General features: G+C 35.8%; 2 protein-coding genes across 2 annotated transcripts; both read left to right on the top strand.

Annotated features, from left to right (window-relative positions):
• Positions 1–9,267: 9,267 nt before the first annotated feature.
• Positions 9,268–9,642, top strand: LOC115231676 (protein FAM200A-like). The gene has a single exon (XM_029801647.1). It carries the CDS (start codon positions 9,268–9,270, stop codon positions 9,640–9,642), a length of 375 nt encoding a protein of 124 aa, XP_029657507.1.
• Positions 9,643–14,856: 5,214 nt separating this feature from the next.
• Positions 14,857–16,293, top strand: LOC115231674. The gene has a single exon (XM_029801646.1). It carries the CDS (start codon positions 14,857–14,859, stop codon positions 16,291–16,293), a length of 1,437 nt encoding a protein of 478 aa, XP_029657506.1.
• The last annotated feature ends 4,512 nt before the right edge of the window (positions 16,294–20,805 follow it).

Raw genomic sequence — 20,805 nt, 5'->3', positions numbered from 1 at the left:
AAAGTTTTCTCAGAGTGTTTAGTAGTATTACGGGACGGAGATTTTCCACCGGACCGGAGGTTTTGTTGGCCTTTTGTATCGGGATGAGTGTGCCTGAGCCCAGTGGGAGTAGATCATTGGTTGAGAACATCTCATTGAACGAGGTCGTCAGTTTTTCCATGAGTAGTTTTTTTCTGCATTGATATTATCAGGTCCAGCTGCCCGACAATTCTTAAGCTTCTTGGCAGCTTGGATGACCTCCTCAACTGCGATTGGCTTATTGAGAGGTGCTGATGTGCAAGTAAAGGGGTCAATATCGTCAGTGTTCAGATTAAATTGATGTTCGAAGTGATCAGCAATTATTTCGGCTTGCTCAGCAGGTTTGTAGATGGTTTTTCCCATGCCATCGGTAATTTTGAGTTTGGTGGGTTTTCTTCTTTTGAGAAGACGCATGGCCTGAAACATTTGTGCGCCGTCCTTGAGCCCTTCGATTTCGTTTAGAAAGGTTTCCAGAGTGTCTAGAGTGTGCTGACGGTTTAGTTTCTTAATGAGTCGTTGTATTCTGGCACGTTCCCTCTTCAGTGCCTGTTTGTTATTATGATCGTTCTCGTTTTCGATTCTGAGCTTTAGATCCTTTTGCTCAACGATTACCGCCCGAACATCCGGGTGGCAGCATCTCCCAGACTGATTGTTATTTGGTTGCTTCCCGATGTACTCTTCAGCAGCCGTATGGATACCATTCATAATGGATAGTGAAAATAAACCTGTTTTATCTTATCTTATTAAATCTCGCAAAAATTGGTCTTATTAAATCTTGCAATCTGCAGTTCATGCTATCCACACATTTTCAGATGCGTGCAGGAAATCCCCATGTCCAAACATATTGATCAGACTGGACATCAGAAATGTATTCAACAGTATTCGAAGGGACCGAGTTTTGAATGCCTGCTCTGAGTATTGTCTTCCATTATTTGACATAACTTTCCAAACATACGCCCAATCAGCCTCCCTTATCTTCAAATCCTACACTATCCCGTCTGCTACGGGAGTTCAACAGGAAGACCTTCTGGGGCCACTCTTTTTCTGTCTTGGAATTTCTAAGGTGACTAAACATATTTCTTCCCTACTAAATCTTCGGTATCTTTCGGTACATTTAATGTCTCGTTTGTTTGTTAAGAATATTGATGAATATAATTATATTACGGAATGTGAAATTTGTTTTTTTCAACTCCTCTAAAGGTATATGATGAGGAAAACCATATAACTGCACGTATTCCTAATGAAAGATTTCAGGTGGATTTAATTGACTTAAAAATGTAATTCATTTGTTTATTGTAGGTTTAAACACTTAAATGATTCATTTTCATGGATATTGGTTGTCATCGACGTTTTTTCTAAATTCGTGTTTACACGTAATCTTGTCAATAAAAGTGGACGTGAAGTGTCCAAAAATCTTCTTGAATTTTTTTTACAAATTGGTCCTTGTCATATATTGCAGTCTGACAATGGGACTGAATTTAAAAATGCACATATTCATGAATTGTGCAAAAGATTCAAGATTAAGCAAGTCCACAGCAGGCCAAATAACCCCAGAAGCCAAGGAATTGTGAAAAAATTTAATCAAACTTTAACATGATCCTTATCGAAACTGATGAAGCGTGAAGGGGATAAAAATTGGACAAATCACAAAAGTGAAGCTGTCTATTATTACGAGGCCGGAAATTTAGTTAGTTAATAACTATTTGTCAATTACATATAAATTCCAAAAGTCTATTATTATAACCTTACTGTAAATTCATCAACTGGTATCTATTTTATTTTTAATTCTTAGGGAAGTCTCCTTTTCTGAAATACAGAGGAATTAACGGGTTTAATGCTGCAATTTCGGATGACATGGATGCAGAGAATGTCGATGAAGATGAGAAATGTGATGAAAAACAAGGAGATTTTGATTTTAATTTTGAACCCCCAAATTTGAATAGCCCTATTTCCAAAAAATGAATAAAAAATGGGAGTTCATGTGTCAAAATATTCATTTTCAGTTGAAGATAAGGTATCTGAAATAAATTTTATGTATAGATAAGGATCCATAAAAATTATGGCACGAATCCGGCTCTCTCATTGAAAAAATTTGGAAGTGCTTATGGTGATACTGCTACGATCAAATCAATCTTACCTAATTACCGCGTTAATGTAGAATTTTCGAATGGAGATACCAAGATAGTTCACATGAAAAGAATCAAAAAAATGACAAAATAATTAATTTTAAATTTTATTGAGAATAATTAATTAAACTTGAGATCTATATATGATTTAAAAAAAAATCATATCGATACCCAAAAAAAGAGAGCCGTTAAAATCCTACGAAGTCTGATCAGATTTCATCTGAGTCCAGAAACATACATCTACGGACATGTGTACAACCGATTCTCACCTACGGGTTTGAGGGCTAGTATGAAACAGGTGAGAGGGTTTGTCTAATCAACAAACTCGAGAAAACGAGGCGTTACGCCATTAAGTTGGCCTACGTTCTCGATCGCAAAGAAAAATTGGATAACTCATATGAATCCTGCGTCCCTAAAATATAGTCCGTCCTTGAGAAGGCGCGGTTGTTTTTGTAGTGGACATCAGATATCAGGGAAATATGCTGCTCAGTAGAGACACTCCGGTGCTTCATTCTTTTTAAAATTTCCCGTCGTCGATAATGACTAGTTTTTCCTGTCTTCCTAACTAGTAAAATAAATAAATTGTAATTGTGTAACCTTATGATTGATTATTAATTTTTCTAAAAAATGAAAAATCATTAATCAATTATTTCTCAGAGGTAACTCAGAGGTAATCGCTGAGGCATGTGACATAATAGAAATTATTCCGGCTTTGGAGAAAGTCAGCCTTAGTTTAAATTTTTCTAAATGTGAAATCTCTAACTTTGAGTGTTGGCAATTTACCTTTGAAGACGATGTTTGCTCATTTCGTGATCTTATCCCGGGAGTGCAATCCACCCACATTAACAAACTTTCTATCCTCGGAGCCCCGGTTGCTGGCGATTCTATTGATGTGGCCCTACATAAAAAGGAATTCTTTCTCAAAGCAGTTTTCGAACGTATTAGACAGTTGGATTCACATACAGCATTATTCGTTCTGCGAAATTGCTTTAAAGTCCAAAAGCTCACTTATTTGCTACGCTCTTCTCCGTGTTTTGCTTTTCCAGAGAGGCTTTCCGCCATTGACCACCTTATCCGTACTTGTACTCAAAACATATACAATTCCCCCTTCGACGATAAAGGTTGGAGACAAGCCTTGAGCCACACACTTGTCATGGAAATCCTACGCTCCTTTTCTAAATTTGGCTGATTTCAGCGAAGTCTGGAGGGAAAACAAGGCCTTGACTTTCCGGAAGATCGAATGTCTCAACGGGTCCAGGATCGAATTGGATGCAAGCAAACTTTCAATCTGCTGCTCGAGTTGTCCAACCAACACCGCCGCGCTTGCCTTCTTTCGGCAGCATCCCCGGCCAGTGAAACTTGGCTTTGCGCATTCCCGATCGCCCCGTCTGGCACTCTCCTCGATGATGAATCGGTAAGGATCGGAATCTCCTTGCGCCTTGGGCTAAGGCAGTGGTCCCGCACTTTTTTCGTTGTGGCTGAACTGTTGATTCTTTCGGTCTGCATCCTTTATCGTGCAGAAGGAGCGTCGGACGTTTTCCGAGGCACTCGGCTATGAATGACATCATACGGAAGGCCCTCGACTCGGCGGGATTTCCTTCGGTTTTCAAACCACTGGGTCTTGTCTGCGGTGACGGAAACGTCCTGACGGGATGACCCTTTTTGTTTTTGAGGGCGGAAAAAGCCTTGTATGGGACGCAACCTGTTGGGATACATCTTCTGCTTCACACCTAACTTTGTATGCTATGGAGGCTAAATCTGCTGCTAAGAAGGCTGAAGATTTAAAGCTGACAGAATCATTCGTCATTTCGTGATGTAAATAGCGGTGGAGACGTCTGGTGCTCTTGGCCTAAAAACGGAAAACTTCCTCCGCAAGCTCGGGGCCAAAATCTCCATGCGCACTCACGATCCTCAGGAGGTGGACTGGATTTCGTTGTTCTCAGAGGAAACAGTTGCGCAATCCGTAAGGCCGCTGGCCCTCCCATCGATTAATTTATTAACACGATTTCAAATTCAGGAAGTATTCGAGGAGTTAAAATATCGTTTTCTAATACCATTGCTGTTTGAAGGCATTAAAATTCCAGTTTTCATCGTTAAAATAAAACTTCGGCGGGTTTCCTTTTCACTCTAGACCTAGTCAGCCTTTCCCGGAATGACAGTATCAATACTAAACATGTACACTTTCTACTTCAAATTTGTAACTGATAAAATGCTTATCGTTACGGTAAAAAATAAATTTTAACTTTTGGATATAAATTTTTTTTATATCTTTTGATGTGCTGTTGCATTTTTACGATGGCTCCATCATCAAGCTCTATCACCAAAATTGTCTACACTGACGATGTTGATTTCGCTTCGGACAACAAAGATAGTTTAATTGATCTTCTAAAAAATTCTCCGAGAATACTTAATAGAAATTAGTGTTAGTATTGTGAAGAAACTTGGCTCTCTGCTCGAAACAGCACCTAGCCCTCTACATGGAATCTACTGGCTATCTAAAATCAATAATCAATCGGAGAGACCTTTTCCTATACAAGAGATATAGCTCTCCAATGATTTTTGATAGTTTTCCCGAGTGAGGGAGGAGTACAACAGTTTTTCCGTGAGATATCTTTTCCTTGTAGCAGATAGGAGTCTTCGCGCGTTGAGGGGCGTATGGTGTTTCTTGATGTTGAAACGTCCAACGACCATTTTATGATCACTGTCCTCCATATGATCGGGAGTCGAATAAGGCAGCCCTATCGGCCTGTCGACAAAGAATATAATCGATTTGGTTGTAGATTGATGTAGCTTCACCGACCCCATTTGTTCTACTTCCAGTCCATGTGGTCCGATGTCGTGGATCGTGGCAGAAAGCCGTGTTACACAAAAATAGTGAGAAGGTCTCACAGAGATGAGCCAGAAGAGTCCCCGGAAGATTCCTGTACCCACGGCCATATCTGCCAATAAACTGCTCGTCCTCAGAGCGGATGCCAACTTTGGCATTCCAAACCCCGTGATGAATAGAATGGACGAATCCTCCAGACTTGTGAGCGATCTCTAACTCCTCGTAAAAGGAGTCTAGTTCGTCGAGATTCTTGGCAATCCTGCCACTTTGAGGGGCATTAAACATTAATGATAGAAAGTATTCCGGATTAGTGTCCGGTACTTATTTGTAGTACAGATATTCGATCGGTAACCCTCCAGCAGCGATGAATACAAGTAGATAAGTGTTTGTGTGTCACAAAGCCTTGGCCATAGTGCCCGCATTCAGAGGGCAGCAGAATAAGGCGATAGTCCCCATAGACTTGGTCCTGTACCGAGATCCTGTATTTCTTCATGTCCTCACATAGTCCATGTTGTTTCCAAGTCGATTTAAGGTCTCTTACATTGAAAGACATAATAGATAGTTCGTATGATTGTTTTGCTTGTGTTATATCAGACATTGTGCAATAGAGGGTTGGGTTATCACCACATCATCCCCTTTTTCTGTTTTTTAAAAAAATAAAAATAAATTTTTTTAATTATAATAAATTTTATTCAAATGTGTTTAAAATTTTACAATAAATAAATTATTTCATTTGTGATTTGTTAGTTCTTTTCTTCCTTATATTTCTTCCTTTAATGACAAATTACAATCTACATTCACTTTCAACCTCAAAGTTGCATTTTTGCCCTTTCTCGATTTTTGTGATCCTCGTCACATCAATAACAGTGATCTATTCAAGCTTTTTAGCTACTAACAAATGGACTGGATATTTTCCATATTTAAGGTGCTAAACTTGCATTAAAATTGTAGTGAAGTAACAGACAGTGGCTTTCAAGGCATTCTTTTCTCAATTTCTCTTATAATAATTTCTATAATAAGTTGGAATTGAATTTTTAATTTAGGTGTTTTTATATTTTTTGTTCGTTACATCTACGTAAAGAGTCGAATTGCTAAGAACAACAAACTAATTCACAATATTAACAAATTTGCTTTCATTGTCGGCCTTATTATATCCATTGGAAGTTTTTTGACTGCGAATTTTAAAGTTGTTGTCATTTTCTCAGTCTTTAGTCGAGTTCTATGAAAACTGGGCATTACATGGCCGCAATTATGGTATTTGTCAGTCAACCCACTTACTGTATTTTGCAAACTTTTTTGGGGAAGGCGTCTGGCCAGAACACCAAGGTGACAACTCTTAGAATTGTGTTGACTATTTTTGCTATTTTCGGAAGTATTATAAGTATGCATATTTTATACATTTTAGCTTTTTTTGGGACATCGATGGTCGATATTGATGGACTTTCTCAGGTTTTGAGTTTTTATCAAATTATTTTAGAACATGAAATTTTGGTCTTTTGCAGCATTTTGTGAAATCGTGACTTTGTTTTTATGCCTTGGATTTAATCTTACTTTTGTTTCGGAACTGAGACGTATTTCCATCTCAGTTAACTTCTCGGTCTCCAATTCTACCCAAGAATTTAGTTGCCAAGAAATGATCAAAAATGATATTCAATTGTAACATAATTTCGATTTATAAGGATTTATTTTGTTTATTTTTTGTTAAACTAGTAATCACTACCCTTTGATTTAGAGTCTGAACGATGACTTTGATTTTATAGGATGCTACGATCTGATCAAATTTTGTTATTTAAAATAAAACAAAATGTTAATTTCACTAATTTTACAAATGGTTTTATTTAAAAAATTGATTATATGATTAGGGAGGAAGAACGAAAATAATGGAAATAACTAATTTTCCTTTATCAATTTCTAAAATTAAATCTAATGGAAATAACTAATTTCCTTTCTGAATTGCTCTCGACCGCTCGGCTCAGACAAACTTGGCTCGTTTCCGTTCTGGCCATCACTCCTCATTAAACCACTATGCACATAAAGTGGACATCTCGATCTCCCCCTTTTCTTCCATTCTCTGTGCTGACCAACACACAACTGCCCATTTATTCCGCTGTCCTGGTTTTCTTTAGCTCCGCAAAAAATTTATCATTCACTCCCCGGAGGTCCTATGGCAGCAGCCTGGTAGGACGCTGTTGTTTCTGCAAGCTCCTGGTCTCATAATCTAATGTGAGATCGGGGTTACGCAACAACAAAATCAAATCTCCTGAATTTTAGAAATTATTGTCGCAGTCTTTAGGGGAAGAATTTGCTGCTAGTCCCTTGCTCTCTATCTCTCCGCCGGACAAAGTTGTTAAACACTCAACCCTCTCAAATTGGCCATTTTTAACAATTTACTTCTGTTAAATTGAAAAACCTCTGCAAAATGGCCAATTCTCAAATTGGCCACAAATTTTATAGCTCCTAGCCTGCTAAGATGACTTGGAAAGAAACCGTCAAAATTGTTGGATCATCTCCGAAGAAAACATTCGGATAAAAAGGATAGACCATTAGAGTACTTCGAAGAATTAAAGGATTCACTTCGTAAACAAAAAACGATTGACACTGTTTTTACAAATAGCAATGAAAGAAACAATAGTTGTTATTATTTAAAATTATATATAGGAGGACTAATTGCATCCTATAAAATTGCATGATTATTGCCAAAAATGATTTTTGGAAAATTTAATGAAATTTTATTAGAACTTCAGGGAAAGTATGTAAAGTTAATAGATTGTAAAAGAATTATTCAAATATTTATCGAAAAAATTAAGTTACAGTCAACCCTCTCTATAGTGAACCCTCTCTATAGTGAACAGGCCATATTAATGCAATCTACAATAACAAATATTAGTAATTCTCATTAATATATTTATTATAAAATGAATACCACGTTTAAAAATGTATAATATCATTTATTTAAATATTTTTTTGTTCACTATTAAAGAATAGTGAACGTCAAATTTTTGTGAACATAAAAATATTAAATTTAATATTTTTACATATATATTTAAAATTCTTTAAAATGAATAAACTACACGTTCTACAGTTGTTAGCATGGTGGAAAATCGAAAACGCCTGTCATTTTTTCAAAAGAAGGAAATAATCGAATTTTATCATAAAAATAGACATTACACACAGCGCGATTTATCCCTTTATTTCAATGTTTCTCTGGGCTGCATAAACAAAATTTTGAAAAATTCTGAAGGAATACTTAATGTTCAAGATGACCAAAAAAAGAAGAAAATTTAATTGCCCAAGTCTCAACCATTCGACAGAGATTTATTTGAATGGTTCGTTAAAAAACGATCATTTGGATTTACAATCAATGAATATCTTTTGAAGTCCATGTCTCTAAAAATGGCGAAAGTTTGTAATATTTAAGGATTTCAAGCATCAAATGGATGGCTTGAGAAATTTAAAAATTGATATTGCATTGCTTCCCGTGCTTTATGTGGGGAAAATCAATTTGTTGAAACCTCTGTGATTGAAAATTTTACAGAAAGCCTCAATAGAAAATTAGAACAATATTGTTCAAAAAATATTTTTAATTTGGACGAAACTGGATTGTTTTTTAAATTTTTGTCGAAGAGAACATTAGCTGTTGACTCGGACAAAAATCTGTCTAAAAAACCGATAAAAGAAAGAGTAACTGTTATGTTTTGCGTTAGTATGATGGGAGAAAAACTTGACCCATTTGTTATTGGAAAAGCCAAAAATCCACGCTGCTTTAAAGGAAGAAGAAATTTAATTAATAATTTACAAGTGGAATACAAATCAAATAAAAAAGCATGGATGACATATGGCTAGTGAATATGAAGCTAGTGAATATGCGAAGGCGCTTGAATTATGGTTTCTTGAGAATGATTATGAACAAAGAGGAAAAGTATACGAAATATGAAAAATTTTAAGAAATTATCAAACTAATAATTCTCAAAAAATCACCGATTACATGATTAAAATCTCTAAATAATCTTTGTAATTATACTTCAATATTGTTTATTGTTATTTTGATTCCTTTTGTTCACTATAGACAATAGTGAACATGATGTTTTGACGTGGACATTTTGTTCATTATAGAGGGTTGACTGTATATAAATACAACTTGGAAAAAGAAATTATTATAACATTCCCGAATTCCAATCAATTTATCAAACATTTGATGATGAAGATATTAACAACTTTTCGCAAAATTTATTAAGTATAGAAAAAGATTTGATTCTCCAATTCCAAGATATTCTTGAATTAGAAATTACATCTTGGATGATTAATCCTTTTTTGTCGAAGCCAGATGAAGAAAAAGAAAATATTCAAGAGGAATTAATTACTCTAAGATTCAATCCAGAATTAAAACTATACTATGAAGATTCAAAAACGTCAGTTATTTTTTGGCAAAATATTGAAGTGAAAGAGATTTATCCAAAATTTTGGAACGAAGTAGCACAATTGCTACTCTATTTTCCGACATCATACTGTGTTGAATGTGGATTTAGCATTCTACATCGAATTGTAAATAAAGAACGAAACAGATTGGATATGTTCATTAGAGGAGATATTCGTTCAAAAATAACACAAATAGAGCCAGATATCGAATCTTTGGTCAAAAAACATCAGTCACAGGGGGTCCCATTGGTATAGATTTATGCTAAAATACTAACTTAGCATCAAGTTTTTCCATTGAGTTTTGTTTGATGCGACCGGAGTATAAACTCTTTCCTACAGCGGCGAAGCATGCAATTAAATCGGAGTCGAGAACAACCACAAAAGTAGCCTGCCCTGTAAAATGGATAAGTGTACCCGTCGAGGGCATTTGCTCGGGTTCGAAGAGGAAGAGAATCGACTGAAAGCAGACGCAATAACTAAAAATCAATTTTATCTGGACTTTTCAAATAATTATATTGTCTGTTGTATATAAAATTTTTAAGGGGGTCGATTAAATATTAGGGGGGTCAAAAAAAATCAAGGGGCCGACGAGTAAAAAAAGGTTGAGAACCCCTGCATTAAAAGATGTTGTGATATTTGTTAAAATAACATGGAAAGATGTATCGCAACATACCATTTCAAATTGTTTCGGAATTCTAGATAATGATAACGTGAAAAATAATTCAGAAGATAGTATACCAATAGAAAGGACAGATATTTTTGATCTGTTGGATATTGAAGAATTTCTTCCATATGAATATGCAGAAAATGATATAATAGAAGAGATAGACAATGGCGGAAATATTGAAGATGAAAATAATGAAAATATAAATCATGAGGAAGAAATTAATAAAAATGACATTGTGGCCAGGTTAAAGACAATTAAAGAAGATTTATTAAAAAACATTGAAAACGAGCATAATGTCTTACTTTTATTATTATTATTTAAGCCAAACAAAATCACCGTCTTAACCATTAACTAACACGTTCAGGTGATTCCGACACTTCTCAACAGTCGAGTCATCTTTTCACGATGTTCCGACCGTGACCCCACACACTTTCTGTATGTACGGTGAATGGTTTGTGTTCCATTTCCACGATCCCCCCCATTTGCCTCTACGAGAGACTCCAGTGTTCTATGGACAATTTTCCTATCGGTATGGTCCTTCAGTAGGTTGATAGATCTTTCTTGAATTTTTTCGATTTTTAGCCGGTTCGTTGCCGCCAGGTTACAGCCCTAAGCAGCACATGCATAGCCTATTGTTGGCTCGATATACTGCTTGTAAAGGGTCTCTACCCCTGGCGGATAAGTTCTCCCACAGTTCCAAAGGAAGGCTTTTACAAAATTGATCTTCTTTATACAGGTTGATACGATCGATTCTACGTGAGGTGAAAAACAGAGGAAAGTATCAACTAATCTCATCTATAAGAAGTTACAAAGAAAATATACTGATATCTAAAAAAAACAAGTGGGAATTAAATTATACTTTTAAAAAAATTAAGATTTTTTTATTTTCTTTAAATTTAAAAAAATAATGCTAACTGAAGATGAATTAAAGTAGTTTCTTTGAAAAAATATCGATTTTATTCTCAAATTGGCCATTTCTCAAATTGGCCAACAAAATTGAAGGAACCAAAAATGGCCAATTTGAGAGGGTTGAGTGTATTTCCCATAGCTTCAATTGACGTGTCTCAACATCATGCCACTTCCACGAAGTGGTCAGTAACTGAGGCGTATTGTACACCAGATACTTTCACCCCGTGTTTGTGTTCAATTAACATACTTTCAAAAATTCTTTTCAGTGATGTAGGTTCTCGTTGCTTTTTCGATTATTATTTTATACATGTAATATTTAAGTATTTGGAGACAACTCCGTTTTTATGTTAAAACTACCGGAATAGTTTTCACCTGCGCTAAAGTAGTTTCTTGGTTTAATTTGTCATAGACATAAATATCAAGCTTATTGTATTGGACTCTTGCCTCTGCCATAATTGGCATATCAACTCAACATTTTCTGTCTGCTCGGCACAAATATAGATGAATGCACCTTACAACTTCGTTGTGTTTTCGAAGTATTCACTGTTTAACATTTTTCCACACTGGGTGGCCAAATGGTCGACAGTTTTACTGCATTTCTTGGACTGATTGCACAGGGACCCCATGGGTGCAAAGAATTAATTCCTGTCCTGCAAAAGACAGTACAATGCCTTACTCCGCAGATCCTTAGATAACCACTCGAGGACGTGACTAGGTCAACATTTTGTTCTTTCATAAATTTGAAAAACACCAAATGTAGCACTTTAGAATTAATGTTGTTGAGCAAATAATTTCTTTGAGCATCTTTGATAAGCTCAATCTCCTATTCTCCATGTCGAGAATTGCATACTTGGAGACTAGAAATCCTGCAATTTTAGCTAAGTGCAATTTATTTGTTTTTATCACCCCCAGAATTCCCTTCCTCCGTAAGCATAAACTTTTGAGGGACTGGAGGAGCATCAATTCACTCTTGAAAGAAACCGAAGCAAGTTCTCTCCCCAAAGACTTTCGGTTTAGATATAACCTCTCTTTATTTGCAGGTTTGAGATGCAGTCTGCGAGTCATTAGAAGTTGACGATCAATACACGTGTTGTATCAAAATAATCCTAAAATCAATATTTTCAATCATAAAAATAATTAAAGGTGCAATTCATAAAAATAAATCTAACATCGTTCGATAAATTTCCCACTCTTAAAAGTTTTTTGACCAACAAAAGCATTCCAAATGTCAAAAAGCTGTTTAAGGCAGAAAAACCTGAAAAGGATAATTTACTATTTGAAAAAATTCATAAATAAAAAAGTTCTTATCAAAAATAAGCATCGCTATTTGAACCTACGATCTTATGTTGACAGCTTGAATTAGCATGATTTACTCTCTCTTCTGAGCTACACTCGGGTCATTGCCTGGGCTGTGTAGAATTCGTTCCGCATGCGTTTGAAGCAAGTGGTGTCGTCATTCGAGAAGTAAAAATATTTTGTAAAAGATCGGTTTTGAAAGGCACTTTAAAGAGAAAGGGGAGACTATAGCTGTTCTACAATAAATATTAATTTAATTTTTAGTTAAATCAATAATAAATCATGAAAACAGACAGAGTTAACAACTAATTAAAATTGTGGATATTCAATATAGGTAATACAAAATGTTACTTTTCTTGTTTTTTGATAATTTGGCGGAGTAGCTCCATCAATTGATTCATAATCATGAGTGTAATAGCTATGACACTTTCCACAAAATTTCGGACTATTTTCTTTAAAATTGTGATATAGTTGAGTATCACACAGTTTAGACGAATTTCATCCATTTCAATGAGTTCGTCGCAGTGAAATCAATTTATACTAAGCCGAAATTTAGCGCTGGCGCGCAAATGTGAAAGTAAATGTAATTTATTATTATTAAATGATTCTACTATCAAGATAGAATGTGATTTTTTTACTTTTCTGGATTTTATTCGACATTTTAAAATAATCTTACTTAGAAATTTAGTTGAAATCTTGTTTTTATTGTAGTAAAAACGTTTTTTAAAGGTGATGATACCTCCTGTAATCATCTCAATTATCTTACAGTAGAACCTACTATCGGGTTGTTTTTATGTTCCAATAGCTTTTTAACTATTTGACATTACTAAACTTTAAAGTTAACGTTGGACACTTTTATTTCCGAATTGTAAAAAGTTATTTCCTATACTTCCTAAACCTAAGTTTAGGAAGTATCCGAAATATAAAAACGACTCTTTTATTAAATAGCGAAGTTTTTTTAATCGCTAAATGTTGAAAATTGTGATTGATCGGTATTTAAATATGTTTAACAATATATTCCAGATACCGAAGGCACCTAAAAAAGTCCATATCAGAACAATATCAACAAGATTTTGAATATTGTTTTCAAGGTAGATCATAATGATCATTTTAGATTATTTAAAGCATGAACGTGATCCGAGACTTCGTAAATTTATGACAACGTCGGAATACATGTTCCGACATTTAAATCGAGTTCTGAAACAAGAATCTGATCCATCGGTAATTGTGATTTTTTTATTATTATTAGTGTCTTTCAGATTCTTCAGAAGATAGTGTACATGGTGATTCCAAGCATTACAAAGAAATGTACGACGAAAGATTGAAAGATGATTCAAATGTGGTTGAATATGAACACGTTGAACAAGTTGCGAATACTGAAAACTCTAAATATGAATCATCTCTTTGGAATACATTTCCTATAAAAAATACAAAGATTGAACCCAAAAAAACGCAATCTAAAAAAACGGTATTTGATTTTTTTATTTGTTAGAAGATTAAAAATGCAAATAAATCTGAAAGAAAACAGATTTTCAATAAAGCTCAAAATGGGAAATGTCGAAAAGTGTATGGAGCAGAAAAACGTCATTTGTGGTGTAAACAATGTCAATGGAAAAAAACTTGTGCACGTTTCTAACAATCAATCCACTTTTTTAATCTTAATAATAAAATTGTATTGTATGTGTCTGTGTGTGCACCAACTTCAAATTGGCAAAGTACAGATAAATTGTCAAAATCATTTTCGATTATAATTGTCAAAATAACTTTCCCCTTCGAAAATGGCAAGTCCTTCATATGGGACGCAACTTTTACAGACATTTTCTCCGCCGGAAACATCTTTACGTCAGCCGCAGAGCCGGGCTCCGCAGCTAACCTGGCAGAAACGTTAAAAGTCAAAAAATACAGTGCATTATCGCACCTTCATATCTTTGCCCTGATCGCAGTGGAGACGTCCAAAATGATGAGCTTCTTCAAAAATCTTCCACCCAAAAAACTACATATCAAGAACATCCTCAATAATGTGGTCCTTAAATCAATCCCGCCAAAAAAATTTAAGAAATTATTTTCTGCATTTTGGTTAAAATGAACAACACGAGGTGCAGTAGAGATGGATTTATTCCACATGTTTATGGAGTATGAAAGTATTACCCTAATCAGAGTAATTGAAGAAAGGTATGGTTTCCTAAAGTTTGTAAATATTGATTTTTGTTAGTTTTTATAACCAAATGTCGACGGAAAATGCGATATTTAACATGCAAAATAATCCTGACTTGAACTGTAAATGTATATTCCGAGTTTTCCTTATATGACTGTTTTTTGAGTGTCTTAATATACTTGTCTGGATTTTAATATTTAGCGCCCACGATTTACAGTTTTACAAATGATTTTAGAATAATGTCTCGATGTGATAGTTATTTTTGAGTATAAAAAAGTATTTTTAACGAATTATGCTGCGTTTATTTTTGTAATATATATTATTTTGGTTGTGTAATAACATGGGAGTATATTGTTTCAATGCACAACAAAATCATTAAAACCTTTGAATTAACTTTAATTGGATTATTTAAGTAATTTTGAAAACCCGTAATTAGTATTGAATGACTGGATTAATTTTACTTAGTATTTCAGAACTCGACGATATTGACACAACAAAACCTGCAAATACGATATGGGATGCAGTGACCAGTTCAATGAAGAGGACAGCATTAAATGTTGTTGGAATCAATCAAAAGCAACACAAATTTCACAATAACGAGATTTTCTCTCTCTCAGAAAACCAGAAAGCCTTGAGGCTAAGAATACAGAACTCCAAAAACCCGGAAGACATAAGGGATCTTCGAAAATTAAGCAACCTGACATTACTAAATATCAAGAAAATACAAAAAACGCTAGTATACAAAGAAACAGAAGAACAACTCCAAAACATAGTAAAGCAAAAGGACGGGACAAGAATGTTTATGGCTATGAGACTGTTAATGAAAAAGCAGAGACAAAACTCGATTACTGTCTGGGACACCACGGGTGCTATCATCATCAACAACAAAAGTAAAGGAGATGCTATATCTAGATTCTACTACAAAATGCTTAACTGGGAGGATGAGTCAGGGTACAAACCCTACCCACATACTGCAGGGGCACTAAGCTGCCCAATAAACACATGTGAAATATTGGATGCAATCAAGAAATTGAAAATCGGCAGGTCTGCGAGACCAGATAATATCCCACCTGAACTAGTAAAATACGCACCAGTGAAGCTTGCTGAAATCATTGCATACATTCTGAACAAAGGATTTGAGCAGAACAACCAGCTAGACTTCGGCAAAGGATGGTTAATTCCACTACAGAAACCCGGAAAACAAAAAGGACCTTTACTCAACTTAAGACCTATTATTATACTAACGACGCTTCGGAAAACACTGTCACTGGTTGCATTGGAGAGGATAAGAATCAAGGTGGAAAATTATCTGTCTCTGGGGCAAAGTGGATTCAGAACGGGAAGGTCCACTGCTGATGTTATCTGGACGCACAGATGGACCGCTGCTTTATGTCAAAAATATAAACGGTGTACTGAGATTCTCGGAATTGATATGTCCAGAGCATTCGACTCTATTCATAGAACCAAACTTGTGGATGTACTTTCGAGCTTTCTAAATCAAGACGATGTCAGAATCATCATAAAACTACTACAAGGCACCCAATTGGCAACCGAACTTGGCAAAACTGAGTCAAATTACTTTTACACTTCACGGGCCATACCGCAGGGTGACTTGCTGTCCCCAGTCCTGTTTATCGTCTATCTAGAAGCAGCACTCAGAGACTTCAGGCCTTTTGTTGACAATAGCAAATACAATGAAATAATATATGCCGACGATGTCAACTTCGTTTCTGAAGACGCAGAAACCTTTCAGTACATTATTGAAATATTACCACATATATTTTCCAAATGGTTTTTAAAAGTCAATCATAATAAAACGGAATACACGAAAATCGTTCGTGCTGAACGCACCCACGATGAGCCCTGGAGAAAGCATTAAAAAGTCGGATCACTCCTGGGTGACTCTGAAGACATCACCCATAGAAAGATATTACCGATCGCTGCGTATAACAAATTTCTGAATATTTGGAGGTTAGGAAAACTGAATACAAAGACAAAACTAAAGATATTATAACACGTTTATTGTTTCTGTCTTGACGGAAATTTACAAATTTCGCAGTCGACATGGGGAATCACCAAAGCTGATATGAACAGTTTGAACCAATTTCATCGAAATCAACTGAGAAGAATTATGAACATACAATTCCCAAGAAAAATATCTAACTCGGCCTTATAAACAGATCTAACTCGAGACCGATCTCCATGGACATCCTGGAATCCAGCCAGATGGAGACTTTTTGGGCACATATTGAGACTGGATATTTTTAATTATTTTTTTAAGCGTGCAAAATGGGTTTTGTGAAACTGAAAGCTTCGGATTTAAAAATAATCAAAGAAATTCAAGACGGCCAGTCAATTGATGAGCCGGATGGGAATGTCGACCGTAAGAAAAGATTTCGATACAAAAATTTCAAAGCATAGTATTTGGACAATGCCACTATCGGAGGTACTCTCGAATCAGTTCTTGACGATCCCAGCATTACACGCAATTGGCCTCGAAATCAATCCCCGAAAATCTGAAATTCTTAACATCAGTTATGATGTTCACCGTTTCTCAGTCACCCATGGTTTTATCGAGTCATTACTTCCTAACATCCATGTCACCTCGTCAGTAATCCCAAGATTCTGGGTTTTCCGATTTTTAACACCGGTGTCGTTTCGATCTTATCAGAAAAAACATCAAACCTTGTGTCAATGGGACAGGATCCTCTGTGACCAGAAGCTGAACAACCTCAAGCCTAAGCTTAATCAACATCGCTTGGTTTGTTTATTGGCTGCCTCACAACCATATTCGGGGCTTGGTTGACAGCCATCCCAATGAAATCGATTGGAACTTTATCGGACGATGATTGCCTGAGGATCGGCGTCTTATTGCGCCTGGGGCTAAACGTATGCCGGGAACACCGGTGCCACTGCGGATTGACCGTTGACCCCCTTGGACTGCAGCCATTATCGTACCAGAGAAGCTTCGGACGCCTCACTCGACATACTGCCTTGAACGACATAGTCAAGCGAACTCTTGAAACTGCCAGATTCCAATCACAGCTGGAACCGGTCAGCCTGGTTCAGGAGGATGGTAAACGTTGGCTGCGGAGCCCGGCAGCATTAAAAAATTTTGACTGGCCCGGTGCAAATGAATCTGCAGTCGAAGAGACCATTTTGTTCTTATCACTTGAGCCTAATATAAGCATATTAAACTTGTCGAGGTCGATTAATTACCATTAATATTGATTTCAAACATTTGAAATTTACAAATTTATTTCAAGCTTTGACCTTCAATAAGGCCAAATGGGCAGTTAATTAGACATGCAAAAAAACTCATAAACAAGAACACGTTATTTATCAGTATTTTACAAAGAGAAATCCCGTTCTGATCGTAATAAAACAACCGTTTGTGCCGCATTTTCGTTATTTCTGTCATGTCGCAGTTATCTTACGTTTCTTTTTTCAAAGAGTGGAATGCAATGGATAATTTGGATGATAAAATCAATTTTTCAAATTGGCTTAAAATCAAGGTTTCCGAATACAAGCTTGGAGCGGCTTCTTTGATGAGTTATCATAACTTGTCACTAATCAACAGATAACCACGTGAGTACTGCTCAAGAGAACAGTCAGTGTGTTTATTCTCAGAAAAAGGAAATGAGCGACTCCCTTTTGATGCAAAACCAGAGTCCAGTTCCCACAGAAAACACACCTACATGCCAGAACCCTGCGCAATTAACACCTGAATATGAAAAACACGAGCAGAACGGGATTACAACGGCAGAGAATGTAGCAGATAGCCATCAAATGGAGAGCCCTATGTCAGCACTGCATGTCAACAACGTGACTCCTGTCAAGTCGAAGTTAACTCCTAAGAAGAGTTCGACTCCCAAGGATCCAAGAACCAGAAAGGTCAAGTTAGAGGTCGAATCTCCTGCCAAACGTAAAATGGAGGATATCAAAATCGAAATTGCCGATTATTACCAAGAAGACGACAATTCCCAGACGAATAACGTGTGTTCTTTGACTGATGACATGAAAAAACTCGACGTTACCGACGATAATTCTATGGCGGCTGAGAAACGTGAGGATTTTTTAGATTCTGACTCTTTGAACATTAAAATGTCCTCGAACAAATTTCCTTCGTCTAGTGAGGACGAGGAACCTCAAAATTCTGCTTCGAATGTGAATGAAATGCTTGAATGCAAAACTCAGTTCAATTGCAAGAGTTGCTCGTTCAGTTCTATCTACAAGGGGAATATGATAAAGCACATTCGAACCAAACATTTGGGAGAGAAGCCCGATAAGCCAAATATTCCTTGCCGCTTCAATTGTGGACAGTATTTCAAGTATCCGGCAGTTCGACTGAAACATGAGAAATCAGTTCATGGCAGTGAATTGTCTAAATTAGAAAGCGAATAGTCGTTTCTCACTTTTTATCGGCCTTTTTTCTCACTTCATATTTTTTCTGTTTTTGAATGTCAGACTTTCTCAGTATCTAAAATGTTGTTAGTCAATCACTAAGATTTTTGACAAATGGTCAGGCTGTCGTTAAAAATCCTGCGTCACTAAAGACCCTTCTAGATTATGTGGTATCCTAAACGCATCTGTGAATGTTCTCTCTGAGTTTTATTTTAAAATTAGGCCATTAATGCTTTTCATTTTAGCAGTACTGTCTATATATGCATGTGGGATATTACGTCAGCGAATCGGCAGTTGTGACACTCTTATTAAAATTTGTATATTTTTTTTGCAATTTTTTTCCTTATTAAAAACATAAAAAAGTAATCCGAAACTAAACTTTATGGACGGGAAACCGACGCGATCGATAAAGAATTAGAGCGCACTATCGTGAGGGATATCCGCTCGAAAAACCATCTTGATTCGCGGGCGTTGCCTGTGAGAGCAGACATGCGGGACCCGATCTCCTGAATGAAGCTGATTGCCTTACCGCTCAAGGAACCGGAAGTCTCAACTGAGTTTGTATATTTGGTGACGAAGGTATGATTTTGTAAGTTTCCGAACGACGACCATGATTTCTCTTAGACTAATATTTTGGGTCCCTTGAGAATATTTAGCAAATTTTCTTAGAATGTCCAAATAACATAATCTTTTGGAATCACTCTAAAACTTGACTTTTCCTGCCACTAAGAAAAACATTGTGATCAACTTTTTACGTCGGTTTAAGTGAAAAAAGCTAAAACTTCTAAAATCTACTGAGTACTTAAATAATAATTCGGGACGGTAATCTAAATAAAGAAATAACTCATATTTTGTTCGCTTAAGAATAAAATATTGGGAAAATTCTTTACCGCTAAGATGTCTTTCCACGTGGGTTTTAAAATTGTTTTTTTAGCAAGATCAAAAAAATATATCAATTCGTGACACGCGAAGCTAAAATTAAAACATTTTTAATATTCAATCAACAACATTGAACTCAAAGGACAAGTGCAATCTGATTCGATGGATGCAAAATATAATTCAACGAGAGGCCTAATGTAATTATTTTTACAAAATGAACCAATAATCCATGGTTTATTATTAAGTACAGGACAGCTGTTCATTTTTTGAAGACGGGCCACTGATTTTAATATAATTAAATTTCTAAATATATATACTATAATACCCTAAACCAGAATTACATCCATCCAAAACAATGATTTCTACAAGTTTACAATACAATAACAAACTTCCAGTATTGAGGACCCATTTTAAAAATAGCAGGTAACTTGATTTGTAAATAAACATGAAATAGACGGTTCTTTCCTCATCTACAATCTTATATATAAACCCGAGCATGTCTAACGTCAAGAAGATGCATCATCAGATCATGACCGTCAATTAAATAATTATTTTTAATTAATAAAGTGACGACTTCTTCGAAGGTGAGGACATACCAAATCTGCAATGTGCTGGAAGGATCACCAAAAACTGTGTCCAAAACAACTCCCCACTGGAATAAATCAAAAAATCAACTTAATAATAAAAAACGTGAATAATTCATCAACTGATCGTCATCACAACTCCATAAATTATTGCTAAATGTCAGCAATGCACAATCTAAGGAGTCTCCATTGGTCACAGAAATGATTAAAAAGCGCAATAAGTCTCCCAAATAAAATACTCTGAATTTTTATATTTGTGGAAAATGATGGGTTGTCTCTGCTTTGTTTGACTGGGCAACATTTTGCACGAAATTTGAATTTTTTGAACATTAGAGCACCCAGACTCCAATGGAATTGGCTTTGTCAGAAAATATACACAAAATCGACTAATTCCGAATTGTTTTGACTAGAACTTTTTATTTTTAATATTCAGTTGTTCGTACACAAAGGATGGATTTGCTGTGATCACAAGATTTCTCGATCCTTTAATATCTTGGTACACCTCCACGAGGTGATCTGAATCG

This window comes from Octopus sinensis, unplaced genomic scaffold (genome assembly GCF_006345805.1).
Source record: "Octopus sinensis unplaced genomic scaffold, ASM634580v1 Contig18749, whole genome shotgun sequence".
Taxonomy (NCBI): domain Eukaryota; kingdom Metazoa; phylum Mollusca; class Cephalopoda; order Octopoda; family Octopodidae; genus Octopus; species Octopus sinensis.
Note: the sequence above shows the minus strand (reverse complement) of the source record. Positions and strands in the feature narration are given on the sequence as shown.